The sequence below is a fragment of the Pteropus alecto genome, unplaced genomic scaffold (genome assembly GCF_000325575.1).
Source record: "Pteropus alecto unplaced genomic scaffold, ASM32557v1 scaffold5, whole genome shotgun sequence".
In the NCBI taxonomy this organism is placed as follows: domain Eukaryota; kingdom Metazoa; phylum Chordata; class Mammalia; order Chiroptera; family Pteropodidae; genus Pteropus; species Pteropus alecto.
The window spans coordinates 29032473-29051811 of record NW_006441953.1 but is presented as its reverse complement, the minus strand read 5'-3'; the positions used below and the strand labels follow the sequence as shown (position 1 = coordinate 29051811).

Genomic DNA, 19339 nt, shown 5'->3' with positions numbered 1-19339 from the left:
GAAAATCTGATCTCAGACTTCTGGCCTTTAGAACTGTGGGAAAATTAATTTCTGTTGTTCTAAGCCACCCAGTCTGTGTTATGGAGCCACCAGCAAACCAACACGAGGAGTAACTGACTAGTCACTCCAGGGGGGTCAAAGCCCGTGGTGACTGGGTCTCACACTGGTGCCAGTGACAATGTGGAAGGCTCAGTGACACCAGAAAGCACTAGCTCCTCCCTCCCTCCCTCCCTCCCTCCCTTCCTTCTTTCTTTCCTTCATCTTCCTTCCTTCCTTCCTTCCTTCCTTCCTTCCTTCCTTCCTTTTTTTCTTCCTTCCAAACTGAGCAAACACTATTCTCGGGACTGGGAGTACCAGGGTGAACAGCCATGCTCTGTGTCCTATGCTGGTCAGTCAGACGGGAAGACAGTCACCAAACAAAAACAGGCAATGGCAACACGGGGGGACAGCGCTTTGACCGAAGTCACCCAGCGACAGGGAGCACCGGTGGGGAGCCTCTTGCCAGCTTTGGGGTGAGGGGTGTTTTCTGCCAGGATAGAGCTCCAGAGTTGTCAATGAAAGAAGAGTGTAGTGTGTTAGAAACCATTAAACGTGGACATTTTATGGACGTGGGGCCTTTCCAAGTGACATGGGAGAAAGTGTGCGGGGCTGTGGGTGGAGGTGAGCGGTGGTCACAGGACAGGCCAGAGCCGCGGTTTCGCGTAGGGCTTACGCACTGGCCAGGCTACCTGGCTGTGGCTCATAGCAGCAGTGTGACCGCAGGCAAATTACTTAACCTCTCCGGGCTTCGCAGATCTCATCTGTAAAGTGCTTACTTCGCGAGGTTCTTGGGAGGATTAAAAGTCCTGCTGTGTGTCAAGCCCTTTGCAGTGAGCGCTGGGTCAAGGGCACAGACATTTAGGAGCTTGGGTCTTATCGCGAGGGCAATGGGGAGCCAGCAGAATGGCCTGGACAGATGTAGGTTTCCACCCTGTGACTTGGTAGATTGGCGATCTCTGTCTTCCTAATTTAAGGTACTTTATCAGTCAGTCAATGAATTAACCAATCATTCTATACCTATCGGACCCTTGCTACGTGCCTTTGCTACATTAGATACTGGAGAATGCAAACATTATTTTAAAAAATATAGTTATTAAATTGTAAAATACACATAACATGAAATTTTCTGTCTTAGCCATTTTTAAGCATGCCGCTCAGTAGTGTTAAGTGTGTTCACACTGCTGTGCAACCAATCTTCAGGATTTTCTCACCCTGCAAAAATAAACCTCCGTCCTCATTAAACATTAACTCCAAATTGTCCCCTCGCCCAGCCCCTGGCCGCCACCCCCCATTCTACTTTCTGTCTCGATGAATTGGACTACTCTAGGGACCTTCTATAAAAGGAATCTTGCAGTATTTGTCTTTTGCGACCGGCTTATTTCATTAGCATAATGTCTTCCAGGTCCATCCGTGTGGTAGCATGTGACAGGATTTCCTTCCTTTTTAAGTCTGAGCAATATTCCATCGCACGGATGGACCATACTGTGTTTATTCATCCACACTTGGGTCGCTTCCACCTTTTTGCTGTTGTGAATAATGCTGCTATAAACACAGGTGTACAAATATCTTTATGAGACCCTCCTTTCAGTTCTTTTGCGTATGCATTCAGAAGTGGGATCGGTGGATGGTGTGGTAGTTAAAAATATTTATTTAAAAAATACAGTATCACATTACGGAAACAATTAGAAAAGAGACGAAAAATGCATCTATTATCCCATTAACTGAAATATTTGTTGTTGTTTTTATGTGTCCCCTCCATTCTTTGTGCTTAAGTGTACATTTTGTCAAAGTTTTACAGAGAAGGTGCAGAGTGTTTTATTTCAAGTTTTTGACCTAAAAAAAGAAACTTTTTTGTGTTGCCACGTAATCCTTATAAGAGCATCAGTTAAGTAGCTGTCTAACTTAGAGTCGGTACAAATTTACTTACCTGGTTCCCTGTTTTGGGGCTGAATGTCATCTTACCAGGAGTCACTGCTATCTGCTCTTTAAATGATCAGATGTTTCAAGAATCATACCTCAAAAATGCTTTCCAAAGCGGGACAGTAAATTTTAGGTAAAACAATGTGCAAGACATGGTACATCTCTTTTATAAGGACGGTAAATGCAAAACCGAAGATTAAAAAGACAAATTTGTAAAGTGCCCACCAATGTTTGGCACCTAGTAGGTGCTCAGTATGTGTCTGTGTCTAAAATAAGGGCCAGAATGTTTTAGGAGCCCAGATAATGCCGGGTACATAGCAGGTGCTCCATGAATGTCAACAAGTGAGTAAGGTGACAGTTTACTGAACATGTCCCTGCTCCAGGCACTGCTCTAAGTAGTTGACACAGATTATCTTATTCAGTTGCTCATCACACCCTCCAAGGTCGGTTCTGTCATCGTCCCCATTTCACAGATGGGAAAACAGAAGCAGAAAGCAGTTTCCCTAATATGCCCGAGGCCAGGAGAGCCGGGATGGGGCGCAGGTCGCTGGAGGCCTCCCCAAGCCCAGCTCTTCCGCTGCAGCCTCCCAGGGACTGCATGGCCGGGGCAGGCAGCCGATGTCATAGAGCGAAATGAGCCGCCGAATCAATTCTGTTCTTCATTTAAAGCGCTCGGCGTTTGGCTTCCGGCCCCTGGCGTAGTGACTGTTCAGCGGGTCATATAAACAGGTCAGCAGGGTCATCGTGAGGTGGCTGCCGCTCCTCGAACCCCGTCCCGCGCAGGCATCCTCAGTCGTCAGGGCCCGTTTGCACCTGACCCTGGAGGCCTCACTCTGATTCTTACCGCCACGATCCCCGAGCACCGTCCCCGCCAGGAATGGCGCTGCCACCGGAAATGAGGACGGCGACCTGCCGTTCTCAGGGTGGGCGGTCACCGTCGTTCCCCCCCTTTCCCACACCTTTTCCTTAAGTTTTAGAGCTTGCGAAGTGTGCAAATATTATGATCGTTTCCCACTGATGAGTCTCTCTTTTTTCCCTTTATTTCCGTCTAGGTATATTTTCTTTGGGGCCACGCAAAGGACGTCATCCAGTCTTTCAAAACACTGGAAAGGTAAAAATCGTGCGTGGGGAAAAGTCATTGCTTTACATGTTGAACTTGGTGTTCGGTTACAAACGAAACTCGCCGTCCTGCTTGGGTTCTAAGCCTGAGACGGACTCTCTGCTGCATCCTGGCAAGCAGAGCCTCACTCGTGGCCGGAGCTGGCTCTCTGCCTTCGGCCTCTTCCCGGGGACAGCACCGGAAGTAGGAGGGCGTGGGTTTGCGTTTCAACTCTGCCGTCTTAGACATTTCCCCTTCATGACCCTCAGTTTTCCTCGTCTGTAAAATGGGGATAATACCAGCCTCTGAGGACTGAAGGCAGTAATTGACGTAGAGCTTGCGAGCACACGCAAGCAATGCTCGGCAGATGTTGGGTCTGTTATTATCTCTGTCCACCTCTCTCTCAAGGTGATGGTGACAATCGAGGGGAAGAAACCACAGGGTAATGGGGTGGATTACCTCAGTGCAAGGCATGATTATTATGTAAGGAAGCCCTCTGTGCATACGTACAGATGAATCAAGGGATCAGTATTTGCTTTATAGAAAGATCCCTCGTCATAGAAACTGTCAGTGAGGATGAGAAAACTCTGTTTCGTGTACGGTTTAAAATGACAACGGATATTTAAAAGATCGATTTTATGTCTGACCACCGGAAAGAGCACTGTTAATAGATGATTGAAATAGAAATAACTTTCACCAACCTCGTTACGCAAAACGGAGTGGCGTCGACAAGTCGTTGGGCATCTGTTGAGGTCCTACTGTGTGCAGGGCTTGTTGCCAGGCACTGCTGGGGATGAGCAGTGAGCATGGGCGAGATGTCCTAGGCGTGTGTGTGGCATCCTAGAGATGTGCGCTGACAACCTGGATTATCCCCTGCGCAGCCCCAAGCAGTGGCCTTGATAGTGACCTTTAACTTCAGACTTAGCACAGAAAGACGCTGCTTCTGCTGGGGGAGGACGAGGGAGGGAGCGGCAGGGGAGAGGCCGGAAGCCAGTGCCAAGGCTCCGGCCTCCAGGGGAGGGGGCGAATGGACAAAGCAGGGATAGTCGAGGTCCAGGCTCCAAGGACTCAGCGAAGACAGCTTTAATGACCCCTTAGAGCAGGACAAAGACTTCCACGCCCATCCTCACATTTACTCCGCCTGCGGCTCAGTGAGGGTAACTATGGTAACAGCAGCAAGTTCTGGCAGGTGAGGGGACTCGCCCCAGGTCGCCAGAGTGCAGATGGCGGGCCTGGGATTTTGTCCTGGTTTGTCCCATTTCATGTGCTGGGGGGTGAGGAGGATGTGCGTGTCACCTGCCCTTCCTGCTATGGGCAGGCTGGCTCTGCTCGCAGCTTGAGGACACTTGGAGTTTCTGTTCTGAGGTGTGGTTTGTGCTTCATCTACTTCATAGTTATTCTTCAAAATATAAAACTGAAAGCAACAAATGAACAAGACAAACAGACTCATGGACATGAACAATAGCTTAGTGGTGACCAGACAGGAGTGGAGGTAGATTAGGGGCAAGGGGGTCAAATATATGGGGACGGAAGGAGATTTAAACTTGGGTGGTGAATACACAGTGCAGCATACATAGGACGTATTACTGAATTGTACGCTTGAAACCTATATAATTTTATTAACGAATGTCACTCCAATAAATTTAATAGTTTAAAAAACTATATTTTTTTTCCCTAATAAAACTTGTCAGGATACAGTAGAATTTAAAATCGCCACAATGCCACTGTTACAGACAGAACGTTTGCGTCTCTCCCCCCACCCCCACCAGGTTCATATGACTCCCAAAGTTATGGCATTTGGAGGTGGGGGGGGCTTCGGAGGGAGCTAGGTTTCGATGAGGTCACGAGGGTGGGGTCCCCACGATGGAATGAGTGTCCTCAGGAGAAGAGGGAGGCCAGAGCGCGCTCTCTCTGTGCGCCCAGACGAAGGCCCTGTGAGGACACAGAAGGCGGCGTCTGCCAGCCGGGAATAGAGCTCTCATAGGGAACCGGCCCGGGGGCGCCTTGATCTTGGACTTGGAGCCTCCAGAACGCGGAGAAACCAGCATTGCTGGCTCCTGATGAGTCTTCTCTTCCTGGCCTGCAGAGGGCTGCCTCCTTGTTACTATGTCCTCACATGGCTTTTCCTCCAGGTAAGGGGAGGAGAGAGAGAGAGAGATTGAGAGAGAGAGAGAGAGACAGAGAGAGAGAGAGAGAGAGAGAGAGAGAGAGAGGGAGAGAGAGAGAGAGAGAGATATCTCTGGAGTTTCTTCTTATAAGGCACCAGTCCTGTTGAGTCGAGGCCCTACACCATGACCTTATTTAACCCTAATAACCTCCTTAAAGGCCTTATCTCCAAATATGGTCACGCTGGGGGGTGGGGCTTCAGCATACACATTTTAAGGGGACACGATCCAGCCCGTAACACCTCTTGTTGGACATTAACCTTTCTGAATGCTCGGCTGTTATTATAAATAGTACTGGATGAACATCTTCAGTCAAAAATCTCTCTGAACGCTGCTGATTATTTGCTGGGGTTAAATTCCTAGAAGTAGAATTGTTGGGGGAAAGGGCGACATGTTCTCGGCAGGTGTATGTGGAGCAGCTTGTCTGTCCCCAGGGAACTCTTGGCCGGATAGAAGGAACTTTCTCATTTATGAAGCACGTCCTTTTTACCTGTGGGACACGTGAGGTCCCTTTCACAAGAGTCCCGTCAGTCACGGACAATAGGCATGACTGTGATCTCATTCAGCAAAGGAGGAAGCCGAGCCTCAGAGAACTGAAGCATAAGGCCAAGGTCAGGCTACAAGAAAATGTAAGTTAGACACGTGGCTCACATCTGTGTCTCGCGTCGTCTGTCCTTGGACAGTGCTGCATGCAGACATTTGCCACCAGGACAATTTCGCTGAGGGGACCCGGCGGGCTGGCACACAGTCCTGTCTTGGCCTTGCTTACTAAGCGATGGAAAGCGAGTCTCTCCCTGTGTCTGGGCCTCTTTCCTGAACTGGACAGCGAGTGCTTGAACCAGCCACGCGTGTAGCCTGATTTATCCTGTTTCACCTGTAGGGCCAAGCGTTAAACACTTTTGAGTTACTCGCCACCTTTAGATTTTAGATTTAAACTTGTCTAGACATCCAGAAGACCTGGCAATCCCCAACGGGCAAGGCGACAGAGAGATGGAGCTGAGTCGGCGTCGTGCCCGTCAGATAGGGGCTGTCCCCTCGGTTGGCTGCAGTCCCCACCAACCCCTGATGCCAGCCCTGGCCTGCTCTCCCCATCGGCATCTCCTGCCAGGCCCTGAAGTCTCAGGGACTCGCCGGCCCCGGACTTATGCTTTCTTCCGCTCTTCTGAGCCAGTATCCCAGCATCCCAGGCTCATAGTCCGTATCAGGATTTTCTCCTGATCCGAGAATTCCTCTTACTGCTTCAAGTCCTTTTCTTTTCCCCAAGGGCGAGGTTTACCGGAACACTGGTTTTGAAAGCAGGGCTGGCAACAGCCTTCGAGGTTAGAAGTGGCTCACGGAAACCTTCTCTTTATTGTGGTCTGGGGTTATTGGATCCGAGAATGCGAAAGGCAGCCTGGCACGAGGGAATGACATCTGCCCCGAGTTTGTAGGATCATTTCCAGGTCAGACCAACAGGAGGCTACCAGCTGGCAGGGGTGGGGGTGGGGGGCTCACAAGGCATCGCGTCACCTCCTCTGTTCAGTGGGCCTGGGCTTGGACAACCGCCATTTGGACCGGGGGAAAAAAGAGAAGAAAGAAGAGCTGTGTGCATTATACGTAGAAGAAAAGCCAGCCAGCCCGAGGCAAACGGCATTGTCTGCATTTGTCGGAGGCTCTATACAATGCCTCCCGGAGGCCCTGGGGCAGACTGGCACGATCTATAGCAACCGGGCAAGTGAGGGGCCAGCAGATGGGCAAACACCTGACTCAGACGCCCCTGGGAGGCTGTTATTTTTTCCAGCGGTGCCCGGATGTTATGCAGCTGCCAAAGAAAGCAGGGCGATGCCAGCAATCGCTCGTGGGAGCCCCAATGGGGTCAGCGGGGGTCGGAACTCAGAGAAGAGGCAAGGTCAGGGTCGAGGTCCCACTCACACCATTTTCCCTACGGATCGATCGCGGACAAGTGCGCTAGACGGGGAGGGGGCGCGCTTCCTCTGGGCCTCTGCTCTCCGCCCGAGGCGTGATAGCTACACATGAGTTTCGGGGACATGCCTCTCAAATTACCAGCATTCGCTGCACCTGCTCCACACAAGGCCCATTGGGAAGCACCCCGGAAGGCACCGATGTGAATACATCTCAAACCGGCAGGCGGGGGAGACGGGAGGTTTTGTGACTCTGTTGGAACCGTGTCCCCTACATATCTCTTCTCTGTTCCCCAGAGTCCAGTGCGCACCTTCCACTTCACCCCTTGTCCTTAGGAGGCGGCGTGGAGGCAGGGGCAGGACCCTGGGGTCAGACTAGAACGGCCCTGCTACTCAGTCACTCTTCACACCCCACCGTGGCTCCTTACTCAATTCATGACCATGACCTAATTTCTGAACCCATCCCAGACTCCAGCAGCTCAACAATGTTGTCACAGAACCACTCTGCCATCTCAGTGGTTTAATTCTTCATCTCATGCGGGTTGCTTCATGGTCACAAGATAGCTGCCACACTCCAGCCTTCACGTCTACATTCAAGGCTGGAACAAAAGGGGAGAGGGATAGTCAGTGGCTTTTCTTACCTCTTCTGTCAAGAGAGCAAAAGCTTTCTGGCAGTGCCCGTAGACTTTACCTCACACTGCGCCGGCCACGGTGGCCATGCCTAGCTGCAAGGGAGGCCAGACAGCAAGTTTCTGGCTGGTTGCAGTGTCTTTAGAGGTAAGTGCCAAGGCAGAGGAGGTGGAGAATGAGTTGGCCAACCAACAGTAAGGGCATACCCAGCTCTCCAGTGGAGCCCTTCCGTCTTTCCTCTATTGTTCTCGCCTCTTCCCTTCTAGAAGAAAGAAGTTAACCTATGGTAGGCTTGGTTCCTGCTTTTAGAAAATTTCCATCCCTATGTACCTGCTCCCCAAACCCAGTTTCTTTTCGTTCCATTGGCGAAGAGTCGAGTACTGGCAGGTTCAAGATTAAGACAGAATGCCAACACGGTGGTTTTGATAGTTCCCATGGAACTGTGTTCCCAGCCAGACTGGGGACCCACCCAGAGCCTGAGCTCTGCCAGATACCACCAGAATCATGGCTAAGAAGGAGGCGTGTGTGTGTGTGTGTGTGTGTGTGCAATGTCTCCGTCTCACCCTGCGGGGCTCGGAGCTTCCCAGGGCTGCTCAAGAACTGAGTCCTTGTGTTTTTTTCAGATTTGGGGTGATCCACTCTGTGTTCACCAACCTGCTTCTGTGGACCAACGGCGTCCTGAATGAGTCAAAGCACCAACTGAACGAACACAAGGAACGGCTCATGACTCTGGGCTTTGGGAACATAACGATAGGTGAGTGGTGACGGCCGCCCTGGGCCACGCTGGGACATCTTGGGAACCCGCAGGGACCAGGAAGCTCGGAGATGAAGGCAGTTTCCAGAGAACTCTAGGGTCCATCCAACTTAGCACTGGCCAGACAATCCTCTGTCACTGTTGAGAATCTTGCAAAACCTCATGAGTCTCTCGTGCTGGCCCCGTAAGTAGCTGTGCTGAGCATAATTAAAGGTCTTCAGTGACTCAGACGCTGGTCAGACCCAAGGGTCATCATTTGGGTCACCACTTCTCACGGTCCACTTCAGAATGGAAATAAATGTCTTTGTTTACAACTATGGCAGATTGGAGGTTGTTTCTGTCGGGGGGTTTAATTAAGCCTTTATTACGAGTTCTTTCCACTAAAAATAGAGCTTTTAGAAATCCACAGACATCTAATGGTGGGTTGTGCTTAATTGGTTTTAGTTCATTCGAAGTCTTCATTTAACTCTACTCTGCTCATAATTCTGGCCTGCCTTTATTCTTCCTTGTTTTCCCGTAGTGCTAATATTTCTGGTTTCTTCCCAAGTCCTTTAGCGTTGGTGACCTCTCGCTTCTACATTCGAACATTGAGGCTGGCAGGGATGCGTAGCAGGGAGAAGGGCTACGTACTGGGAATCCGACGTCTCGGGTTCGGGCCTTGTTCCCATCGCGTACGAGCTGTGTGACCTTCGGCCTCTCCGAGCCTCCCTTTTCCCGTTTGTAAAGCCAGGGGACCTGTACCATGTGCTTTCAAAGAGCCCCTCCAGCTCTACCGTACCACACAGCTATGCTAGCCGTATGACGCAGGCCGGTCGCAGAGGGCCCCCGTCGCCTCACCGGCGGGGTGCGGATGATGAAACCTGGGGCGCACACCGTATTTCTGCACCATTCCCAGCCAACAGCCCACTCTTGGGCCCTTCTCTCTCTTCGGGCTTCATTTTCTCGTTGCTAATAATAACACGGGCAGCAATGACAACAATAACGAACACAGAGTTTTGTTAAGCACTTGCTGAGTGCCCGGCGCGGTCCCAGGCGCTGGACCTGGTTCATTTCATTCTTGTCCCAGCATGCTGAGGTGGGCGCCTTGGACCGCGTCATACGAATGAAGCCGTTGAAGCACAGAGAAGTTAAGTAACTAGCCAAAGTCACACAGCGAGTCATGATTGAGTCAGGATCTGAAGCCTAGCTATCTGGCTCCAGGGACCTCTGTGAAAGAGGGGATAAGACTAATTTTAAAAAAAAGGATTCCATCAGCTCTCTTAATCTGACTGTTAATCTGACTCTTCCCCTGTCCCTTGCATAGTACAGTATTGGGTTACAAGGGGTGGGGGACCTCTTTATGAATTGAAAATTGCAGTCTTCTGTGAAAGTGAGGGTACTTAATGCCAAACGAAGCCTTTCCATCTGACTTTATAAATAGTATATTTATAAATTAAAACAATGACAAAGTGTAAAAAAAAATCCACCATAATACCTACCTAGAAATGCAATTAAATGCTTTTAATATTTGGTTATTTCTTTGTAGTTTGCTACTTATTTATTTACAGTTGAGATCCTACTGTATATATTTAATCTTTACTTTTGACTACAACTAAGAAACAAACTTTACATTGCAACCCAAACGCACATATACCCGTATTTGTGTACACATATATCATGAAATAATCATCATAGTATATTGGGGACACTCTCAAATTTCTATTGTGTTTAATTCCACTCACTCTATCTTGTTCTATCCTGTTCTATTCCACACTGAGGTGTTTCTCTCTCTCCTTCCCTCCCATTTTACACCATCTCTCTCTCTCTCTCTCTCTCTCTCTCTCTCTGTCTCTCTCTCTCTCACACACACACAATTTTACCTAATGCTTTGATTATATTTTTTGATTTAGCCCTTAGAATAGATTGGAATTATAGATTAAAGACTGTATATCATCTTTAAAGCTTTTGTTGCATACTTCATTATTTACTCACATTTCCCCTTCTATTATGAAACGTTTCTTTATACCTTTGCCAGCATCTTCCAGGCGGTGGCAACTTGCCGTCCCGCCACTGGTGTCTGAGGGTGCCTGTGTCATGTCACACTTGCTAGCCTTGGATATTCTCGAGAGGAAAATCTTTGCTAATGAGAAAGGGCATTTTCCCTCACAGAGTTATTTTTTAAAAATAATTTTTTTAAATTACACATGTAAATCATATTCACATTGAAAGTTTTGAAAATACAGGGAAACGAAATCTGGAGGAAAATAGCACATTGTGCACCATAAACTTACACAGTGTTACATGTCAATGACATCTCAACAAAGCTGGGACAAAGGGACACTATAACAATTTCTTTTACCGAAAAAAAGAAAAGAAAAATCACTTGCCATTTTTCTACTCAGAGATAACCACTGTAAACATTTTCGTTTGTGTCTTTCTAGTCTTTTCTATGTTTATCTATCTGTCTATCATCTGTACATCTATAAATTATAAAAATAGAGTCATGCTCTGGCTTCTTTGGCAAGCCTCTCGTTCGATATCTTGTGAACATCTTTATGTGTTGCTAAGTAAACTTCTGCCATACCATTTATAATGGCTGCATAATATTCCAATGTACGGATAAATATGATTTGTGTAATTAATACTTATTGGGGGATAGTCCCGGCTATCAGTTTAACTATGATATTAAACATAACAAGCTTTTAATTCAATGGGAAAACCCAAGCGTGAATCCGCAGTGAAAATATTTGTGTGCTTTCCCATTTCCCAATGAACGTGCTAATCACCCTCCCGTGTGATCCACCTCCCCCTCCCCCAGAGCTCGACGACCACACACCGTCGTGTAACTGCACGCCCCCGACACTCTGCTCTGCCATCTCTCACGGGATCTACTACCTCTACCCTTTCAACATTGAATACCAGATCCTGGCCTCCACGATGCTCTATGTCCTGTGGAAAAATATTGGACGCCAAATGGACAGTCCTCAGCACCAGAAGATACAGTTCAAGTTTCACGGGGTCACGGTGGGCTCGGCCCTGGGCCTGACCGTGCTGGCCGCCACGATTGGGGTCGTGGTGGTGTACCTGATTCAGATCGGACGCTCCAAATCCAGGAGCGAGTCGGCGCTCACCATGTTCTACCTGTACGCCATCGCCTTGCTGGTGCTCATGGGGGCTGCGGGGCTGATGGGAACCCTGATCTACAGGCTTGACGAGCAATCACTAGACGAATCCAAAAACCCAGCCCGCAAGCTGGACGCGGACCTCCTGGTGGGCACGGCCTCTGGCTCCTGGTTCCTCTCCTGGGGCTCCATCCTGGCCATACTCTGTGCCGAGTCCCGCCCCGCGTACACCTGGTACAACCTGCCCTACTCCGTCCTGGTGATCGCCGAGAAGTACATCCAGAACCTCTTCATCATCGAGTCCATTCACCAGGAGCCCGAGCTCTCGGAGGACATCAGAACCCTGCGGGTGGTCACGGTCTGCAATGGCGGTGCCACGCCCCTCACTGCTTCCTGCCTGAAGAGCGGAGCCGCGGCCGGGGGTGTGGCTTCCCGGGGCAGCGACGTGCCACCTGCCAGCCGTGGAAGTACGTGTCTGCGAGAAGGCGGCGGCAAAGAGGAGGGGACCGGGGAAGGAGCCTCGCGCCCCGCCGGCCACCCGCATTTCTTGCAGGGCGATGCCAAGAGAAGAGTCTTGAGGAATATCTCAGCCTTTTTGTTCCTCTGCAATATTTCGGTAATCTACATCGAGTTATTTGTTTATTTTTTAAACCAGCTAATCTGTTTTCCTTGCCTTTTTCAAATAAGGCATGGAGGCAGCTCGTAATCAAAATAATTTAAGTGTAAACTTAAAAAATGAGGCTGGCAGGTAGGTTCTATTCTCTACAAATCCACTTACTGAGTATCCTGCTGTGCGCCAGGGGCTGGGGGCGGGGCTGTGGGAACTAAAGACTAAGGGTGAGAAGACTCGATCTCTTTTCTCAGAGAGGGTCGCAGAAAGAAAAATATGAGACCGTGGGCAGGGTGTGCGCAAGGTGCATTAGGAACAGGGACTGTTCGCCTTTCCACGTGACTATGCTTGCCGGGGTGCTTGTTGCCACATGGTCGTAAGATGGCTGCAGCAGCACCAGACATCACGTCTGGTGTCGAGACAGGAAGGAGGAGGGGGAAAGGACCGGTGCCAGCGAGTGTCCTTCACGTGGCCACCCGTAGCTGGAAGGTAGCAAGGCAGAAGAAGGGGTACGATCAGTCACTCAATATCATCTGCCTCAGCCTCAGGAATGGTTGGGAGGTTACCAGGTGGTCATAGCAAGAAAAAGAGTTCTGGGGCAGAAGGCACACAATGTGCAAAAACACAGAGGCAAACGACCCCACAGCCTATGTTGGGAGCACCACGGAGTTCAGCATGAATTCCGCGCGCGTGAAACAGAGCAGCAGAGCGGGATGTAGGACGGGTCCAGTTAGAGGATCCGACTTGAGCAGAGCCTCGTAAGCCTGGCCAAGGGCGGTCTTTTTTGCCGAGGGCGACAGAGGGCCGTCTGTTTTGTGTCTGGAACGCTGCCCTCGGCAGCGGCGTGCGGCAGGACGGAGAGGTAAGGCCAGAGGCAGGGAGCGGGAGTAGAACCTGGTGACTGCTCTGCCCGCGTAAGAAATGCTGGGGACCTGGACGGAGGCAGCGGCGCTGGAGATGGAGAGAGAAAGGAATGCGAAGCGTGTGTGTGGTCGAGATCTGTTCTAGAGAACGCGGGAGGGGGCGGGGCTTGGTAACGAGGAGGAAGCAGCCTCTGACGCCACACAGTGACTGTGGCTGGCGGGATGCTGGGGACGTCCAGGCCTCGGACCCTGCCATCTTCACGGTCAGCTCTGCTCCCAGCCTCCTCAGATGATCAGGGCTGCTCCGCTTCCCCATCAGCTCACCGGCCTTTGACCTTCCTCCCCGTAATGTCAGCTGGTACATGACCAGGGGCCGCAACTTTTGAAATTACCCTAACACCACAAAATGGGGAGGAGCCATCAGAGGCCACAACAACCACGTGTCTGCCAATCAAATATGATTCCTGCTCTAGGTCACCTGGATGGGCCTCGGTCCCCATGCAGGTGGGCAGACAATTATGAGTCGCTCTGAAGGGCAGAGACACCTGCAAGAGTTTGGCTCCAGGTGCGCCCTCTTCTTGCAGCTCACAGACATTTATCGAGCACCTGCTGTGTGCCAGGAACTGTGCCGGGACCCGTGAGCACAGCCACGGACAAAGATGTTAAACAGGCAAGCGAGAGAGTGAGCCCTTGGTAACGACCGCGGGGCGCACTTCGAGGCTTCTAGTGACAGAGGGGCGTGTCAGCTCAGGTTCTCATGTCAGACTTAGATCTGGAGCTTCCCCTAACGCGTTTTGTTTTCTACACACTCGGAGGTATGAACGCATCTCTTTCCAGCAAGTTCAGAGAACACTCTTCCCTGTGCCGGGTCTGGCTTCACCCTAAATGCCACAGAAAGCCATCGGAGGGTCTTCCAATGGGACTGATAGGATCTGATTCATGGTACTTGTTTTGGTGGTTTAATTTTTAAGTGTGGTAAAAAAACACAAAATTGATCATTTTACCACTTTAAATGCACTATTTCAGTTGTGGCAAGTCCATTCACGAAACAGAGCGATGATCACCACTATCCACCTGCAAAACTTTTTTACCTTGTGAAGCTGAAATTCTGCATCCATTAAACAACTCCACCCCCACCCCCACCCCAGCTTCTCCCAGCCACTGGCCTCCTTTCTGCCCCCATGAGGCCGACCGCTCCGAGTAGCTCAGGTCAGTGGGATCGTACAGGATTTGTCCCTTTGTCTACTTCGCATAATATCCCGCTGGTTCATCCGCGCTGGAGCGTGTGAAGGGAGAGAGACGTCGGGAACAGTTTCCAGGTTCTGACTGGAATTCCTAGGTAGATGGTGACGCTATTTCTGGAGGTGGGGGACTCCAAGGGGGCACAGGCTTGGGGCCGGACTCAGAGCGGAAGGAAGACAGTTTAGTGCTGGACGTCCAAGCACCAAGCTGCCTCTGTGACATCCGAGTAGACACAGCCAACAGGCAGATGATCACGTTTTCTGTTGTGGGGTGTAACACACGACCCCAGATGTCTGACCAAAACAACAACTGATCGATTGTGTCTTACGACCTCGTGGGTCAGAAGTTCTGGCTGGGCTTGGCTGGGCAGTTCTATTCCTCACAGTGTTGACTGAAGCTGGCAGGTGGGCAGAGATGGAGGGGCCAAGGTCTGGTGCCCTGGGTGGGGCCGGCTGAAAGGCCAGACTCACCTGGGACTCTTGGCCGTGGCATCTACGTGTCGATTATCCAGCGTGGCGGTCTCAGGGCCTCAGAGCCAACCTTCTGGGAGATTGGAAGTGCCAGTCTCCTAAGGCCTGTCGGCGGAGATTGCACGGCACCAGTTCTGACGTGTTTTATGGGTCGATCGAGCAGTGACAGAGTCCACCGAGATTCAAGGGAAGGGAACACAGACCCACCTCTCAGTGGGATGAGTGACAAGGTATTACAGCCAACTTAGCAGTCGGTAGAAGGATCTGGTTTCAGGAAAGAGGCCCAATCGTCTCTCCTCCCTTTCTTCTCATCTTCCCTCCCTCTCTTCCTGAGACTTATCCGCTGAGCGCCTGCCGAGGGCCAGGCACAGCTGGGAGCCATGGCGGGCAGCATGACCTCCTATGGGGCTCACACACCAGAGGGCAGGACTGGCCATAAACAATCAAACAGGAAAAATGCCTTTTAGTGACACGCGCTCCGCAGAGACGTAAGGAAGGAGGCTGAGTGAGACAGGGCTGAGGTGGCCATCCCAGATCACGAGGCCTAGATTGGCCAGAGGGCCTCTCTCAGGTGGTGGCATTCGAGCCGAGAGCCGAACGGCAGGGAGGAGCTGGCCACGCGGGCCCCGGGAGGACAGAACAGCCAGTGCAAAACCTCAGGCGGGCGTGAGCCTCTCATTCAAGGAAGAGAAAGACGGGCCACGTGACTGGGGCCAGGTGGTGGGGGACAATCTGGAGAGAGAGTTTGGGGGCAGTAAAAGATTTGCCAAAAAGAGGGCTTTATAATCCCACATAGGGGGTAGATTTTATTTTAAGTATGCCGTGAAGACTTTGGAGGTTTAACTAGGGAAAAGACATAATCGTATTTATATAAAAGAAATTAATCTCGCAGCCGAGTGGCAAATAGGTTGTAGGGGCAAGAGGTACACAGGGAGACCAGTCAGGAGGCTACTGCAAGGGTCTGGGCGAAGGTGGTGGCCTGGACGGATGGCGTTTGAGAGACGCGGTGACTGAGGATGTCATTTTGGAGGCGCAGTTGTCAAGACTTGCGATGGATGGGGCAGCAGGTGGATGGTGATGAGGATCAGAGGGAAAACGAGATGATGCTTGGGGTTTGGACTGAGTGACTGGGAGGAAGATGCTGCTGAGATGGGGGGAAGTGGAGGCGGAGGAGCCGGGACAAGAAACTGAGAGGGAGGGACCGATGTGTAGGTTCCAGGGGCAACAGAAACAAAAGGTTGTCGCCTTAGGTTTTGCAAACTTAGTCGCCTTTCGATTCTCAACTGAGTCCTCCGAGACAGGTGTTAGTATTTCCACCTTACAGATGAGGACACTGAGGATTAATGAAGGTAAATTACAGTAGGTAAAAACTGGGGCTGTAGGAACACGGAGGGAGTTCCTGAAGACTAGTTAGATCAAGGAGGGCTTCCTGGAGGACGTGGCGTCTCAGGACTTGCAGGAAGGTAGGATTTATCAGAGGGAAGACATGGAGCCCCCGACAGAGGAAGAGGCAGGAGCAAAGAAGACTTGGGAGAGAAGGGCATATTTGGGGGTTGTGCACAGCCCGGGGAGGCTGGAGGAAAGGGCGTGACAAGGGACATGGAGACATGGACGGGTGCCCTATCACTGAGGGAATTTGGACTTTCTCCTGAAGGCGACTGGAGCCACTGGTGAGTGACAATCAGAGGAGTGACAAAGTCCTATGTGTGCTTCATACAGATCTCTCCTATAGCCTGTGGGGGGTGGGATGAGGGCACCCACCGGAGTGGGGTGATCTTTGGGGAGCACTGCAGCAGTTCGTGTGGGGGAAGCTGAGGGCCCGACCAAGGTGGGGGCTGCAGAGCTGGAGGGGGTCAGACGGGTTCGAAAAGCATTCCTCCAGGAGCAAGGCGGAGGGAGAGCAGGGTCAGGTGGGCTCAGTGGCTCTCATGGGCTCCACGGGGGTCGGAAATGATGTAGAGACCACTTATCACTGCGACAGGTGTGACTCAGTCTCCCTCTGTCCAGGTGGGCCCCTAGGGTTTGTGTGAGGCCTCCCCGGAGGCAGCATGGACCGTCTGTCTCTCTTCTCTTGCAGCTGTGGATCCCTCCCGCCTTCGGCTGCCGCCCCGAGTATGACAACGGATTGGAGGAAATTGTCTTTGGCTTTGAACCCTGGATAATTGCGGTCAACCTGGCCATGCCATTTTCTATTTTCTACCGAATGCACGCAGCTGCCTCCCTCTTTGAGGTCTATTGTAAGATATAATCGATGTCTACATGAAAGACAGGCATGAGCGAACAAGAGAATTCACCGGAGCCACCTGGGAATGGCCAGGTTTGGCAAATATTGACTTTTACAATTGTGAGGTCTGCCGAGAAAGTCTGCCCGTTGTCTGCCATGATGGTTTCCTGTGGGCTGGATTGCCCATCACTCTGTATGAATGTAAACAAGTTGGATCAAATCAAGGAGGTGGCTGAAATCTGTCTTTGGTTAGTTAATTCCAATCACACCCAGGTTATTTTATCTCCTTCCACGTGAGATCCTCTGATTTAGAAGAATGTGATCCCAGGATGGGAGAAATGTTTATCCAGCTTGTTTTTTCTTACAAATCATTTTCTGTTTGCCATTTATCATGTTACTGCATACAACTTTTATTGACCCGCTATGTAGTATAATCACCCTTAAATTTTATCTTCCCCAGAGCTCGTGATATAGGTACGATCATGTTTAGTTTACATTGTACTTTCTAAATGTATTTAATTTTTGAACAAAGTCATTTTTATCCTTTTGATAGAAATTTGTGTATAGATTGATATAAAGACATATTTCTTACTGGAAATTTTGGCATATTTTCATTTTGTGATCATTTTGAACTTTAAAAAATCTACATTTTACTCTTTTCTATCTCTCACTATAAATACACACATGCTTTTTTTTTATATAGAAAATATGGACATTTCAGAAGAGTAGAAAGAACATAATCACTGAGTATGCCATTGTTCAATCACTTTTTAATATCTTGATATATTTCTTTTAGCCCTATGGATTCATAGGATTCTTTTCATTGTAATTATTGTTATATTTGCCAGTGCTGGTGAGACATCTTCAAGTTTGTATCCATTTTTCTCCCCACTTAACAATCTAGCATAAACCTTCCCCCTACATTGTTATAAATTCTTTCTAAATATCATTTAATACTGTATTACAGTCTACCAAGTGAATGGGCCGTAATTAGTTTCCTATTGTTGGGTTTAGTGTTCATAACTTTTTGTTTTTTATAATTGACTCTGTAAAAATCAACCATATTTGTAAAGCATTTCCTATATCTAAAATTGCTTCTTTTAGATATATACTTAAGATCAGAATACCTATTCCAAAGTTTATAAATATTTTAAAGCCTCTTAAGGAATACTGATATTTGGGAGCCTTTTGTATATGTTTTCCCATAATTATCTTAAAATTATGATTAGTTTACTTACTATAAATACTAATGTATCTTTTCATCTTACTATAAATACTAATGTGAGTATCTTTCCATCTGTGTGGGTTTTTTTTGACGGCACAAGCAATAGGACTTTAAGAAACACTGATATTTTTACATGACCCAAATACTTTGTTTTAGAATTTTTTTTTTTAAAGGGTAGATAGACTAAAAGTAAAACATCTATCATACCTTACATCTAGGGTGGTGGTTTTCAAACTAGGGGGATCTTGTCCCCTAGGGGACATATGGGAAAGTGCAGACATTTCGATTGTCACAATTAGGGGGTGTTACTGGCCTTCTTCAGTGGGCAGAGGCCTGGGATGCTGCTAAATACCCACAATGCGCTGGACTGCCCTCTCTGCAAAGGGTTGCCGGCCTCTGAATGTTAATAGTGCTGAGACTGAGAAATTGTGATCTAGAGGTAATTGCTGTTAATTTCTGGTACCTGAGGTGCCCGTTAGCACACTCACACAGATAGATTGTTTTTATATACACTGAGCTTGCGAGTAACATGCTTTTTTTTTTTTATCTTACTACACCAGCATGCTCCTTAACTATTTTAGGGTCCCCATGGCATTGATTCTCACATTAGTGTGCGTGAGACTCACCTAGGGAGCTGTTAGGAGTCCCGCCCTCCCAGCCCTCTCAGCTCCCCCTGGGCTGGAGGGAGGCCCAGGACCATGCTCATCAGGAAGCTGGACGTCAACTTGCCTTCCCACGTCATTCTCCACCGTGGGGACCGATGTCCTGGGCGCTCGAGTCATCAGGAAAATCTTACTCCCCTGCAGCAACCTTCTCCAGAAGGAGCCCGTGCATTTGGTAGCTTGAGCTCGCTCATCCCTGGCCCACGTCGAGCCAGGACTGAGACTCATGGGCACCATAGCCACGGCGAGGCAGAGTGGAAGGGCAGAGGCTGGACACCTGGGGTCACAATTAGCCCATGTGGCACCTGGGTGTGCATGTGAACAGGTGCCCTTTCCACAAGACTCTGGCACCAAACGCCACCAGCGTCTGCCTCATCGCCCACGCTTGGGGTCAAATGAGACTCTTTGTCCCTTCACAGCAAACGGCAGTCACG

The 19339-nt window shown here is 49.7% G+C and overlaps 1 protein-coding gene across 1 annotated transcript in view; it reads left to right on the top strand.

The window, feature by feature from the left end:
• OTOP1 (otopetrin 1) overlaps positions 1-17042 on the top strand; it is a 29050-nt gene extending 12008 nt beyond the window's left edge. The window contains exons 3-6 of the mRNA XM_006919085.1: positions 3012-3070; positions 8378-8508; positions 11306-12225; positions 16872-17042. Coding sequence (XP_006919147.1) covers positions 3012-3070; positions 8378-8508; positions 11306-12225; positions 16872-17042 — 1281 coding nt within the window. The remainder of the gene's footprint in view (positions 1-3011; positions 3071-8377; positions 8509-11305; positions 12226-16871) is intronic.
• Positions 17043-19339: the final 2297 nt, after the last annotated feature.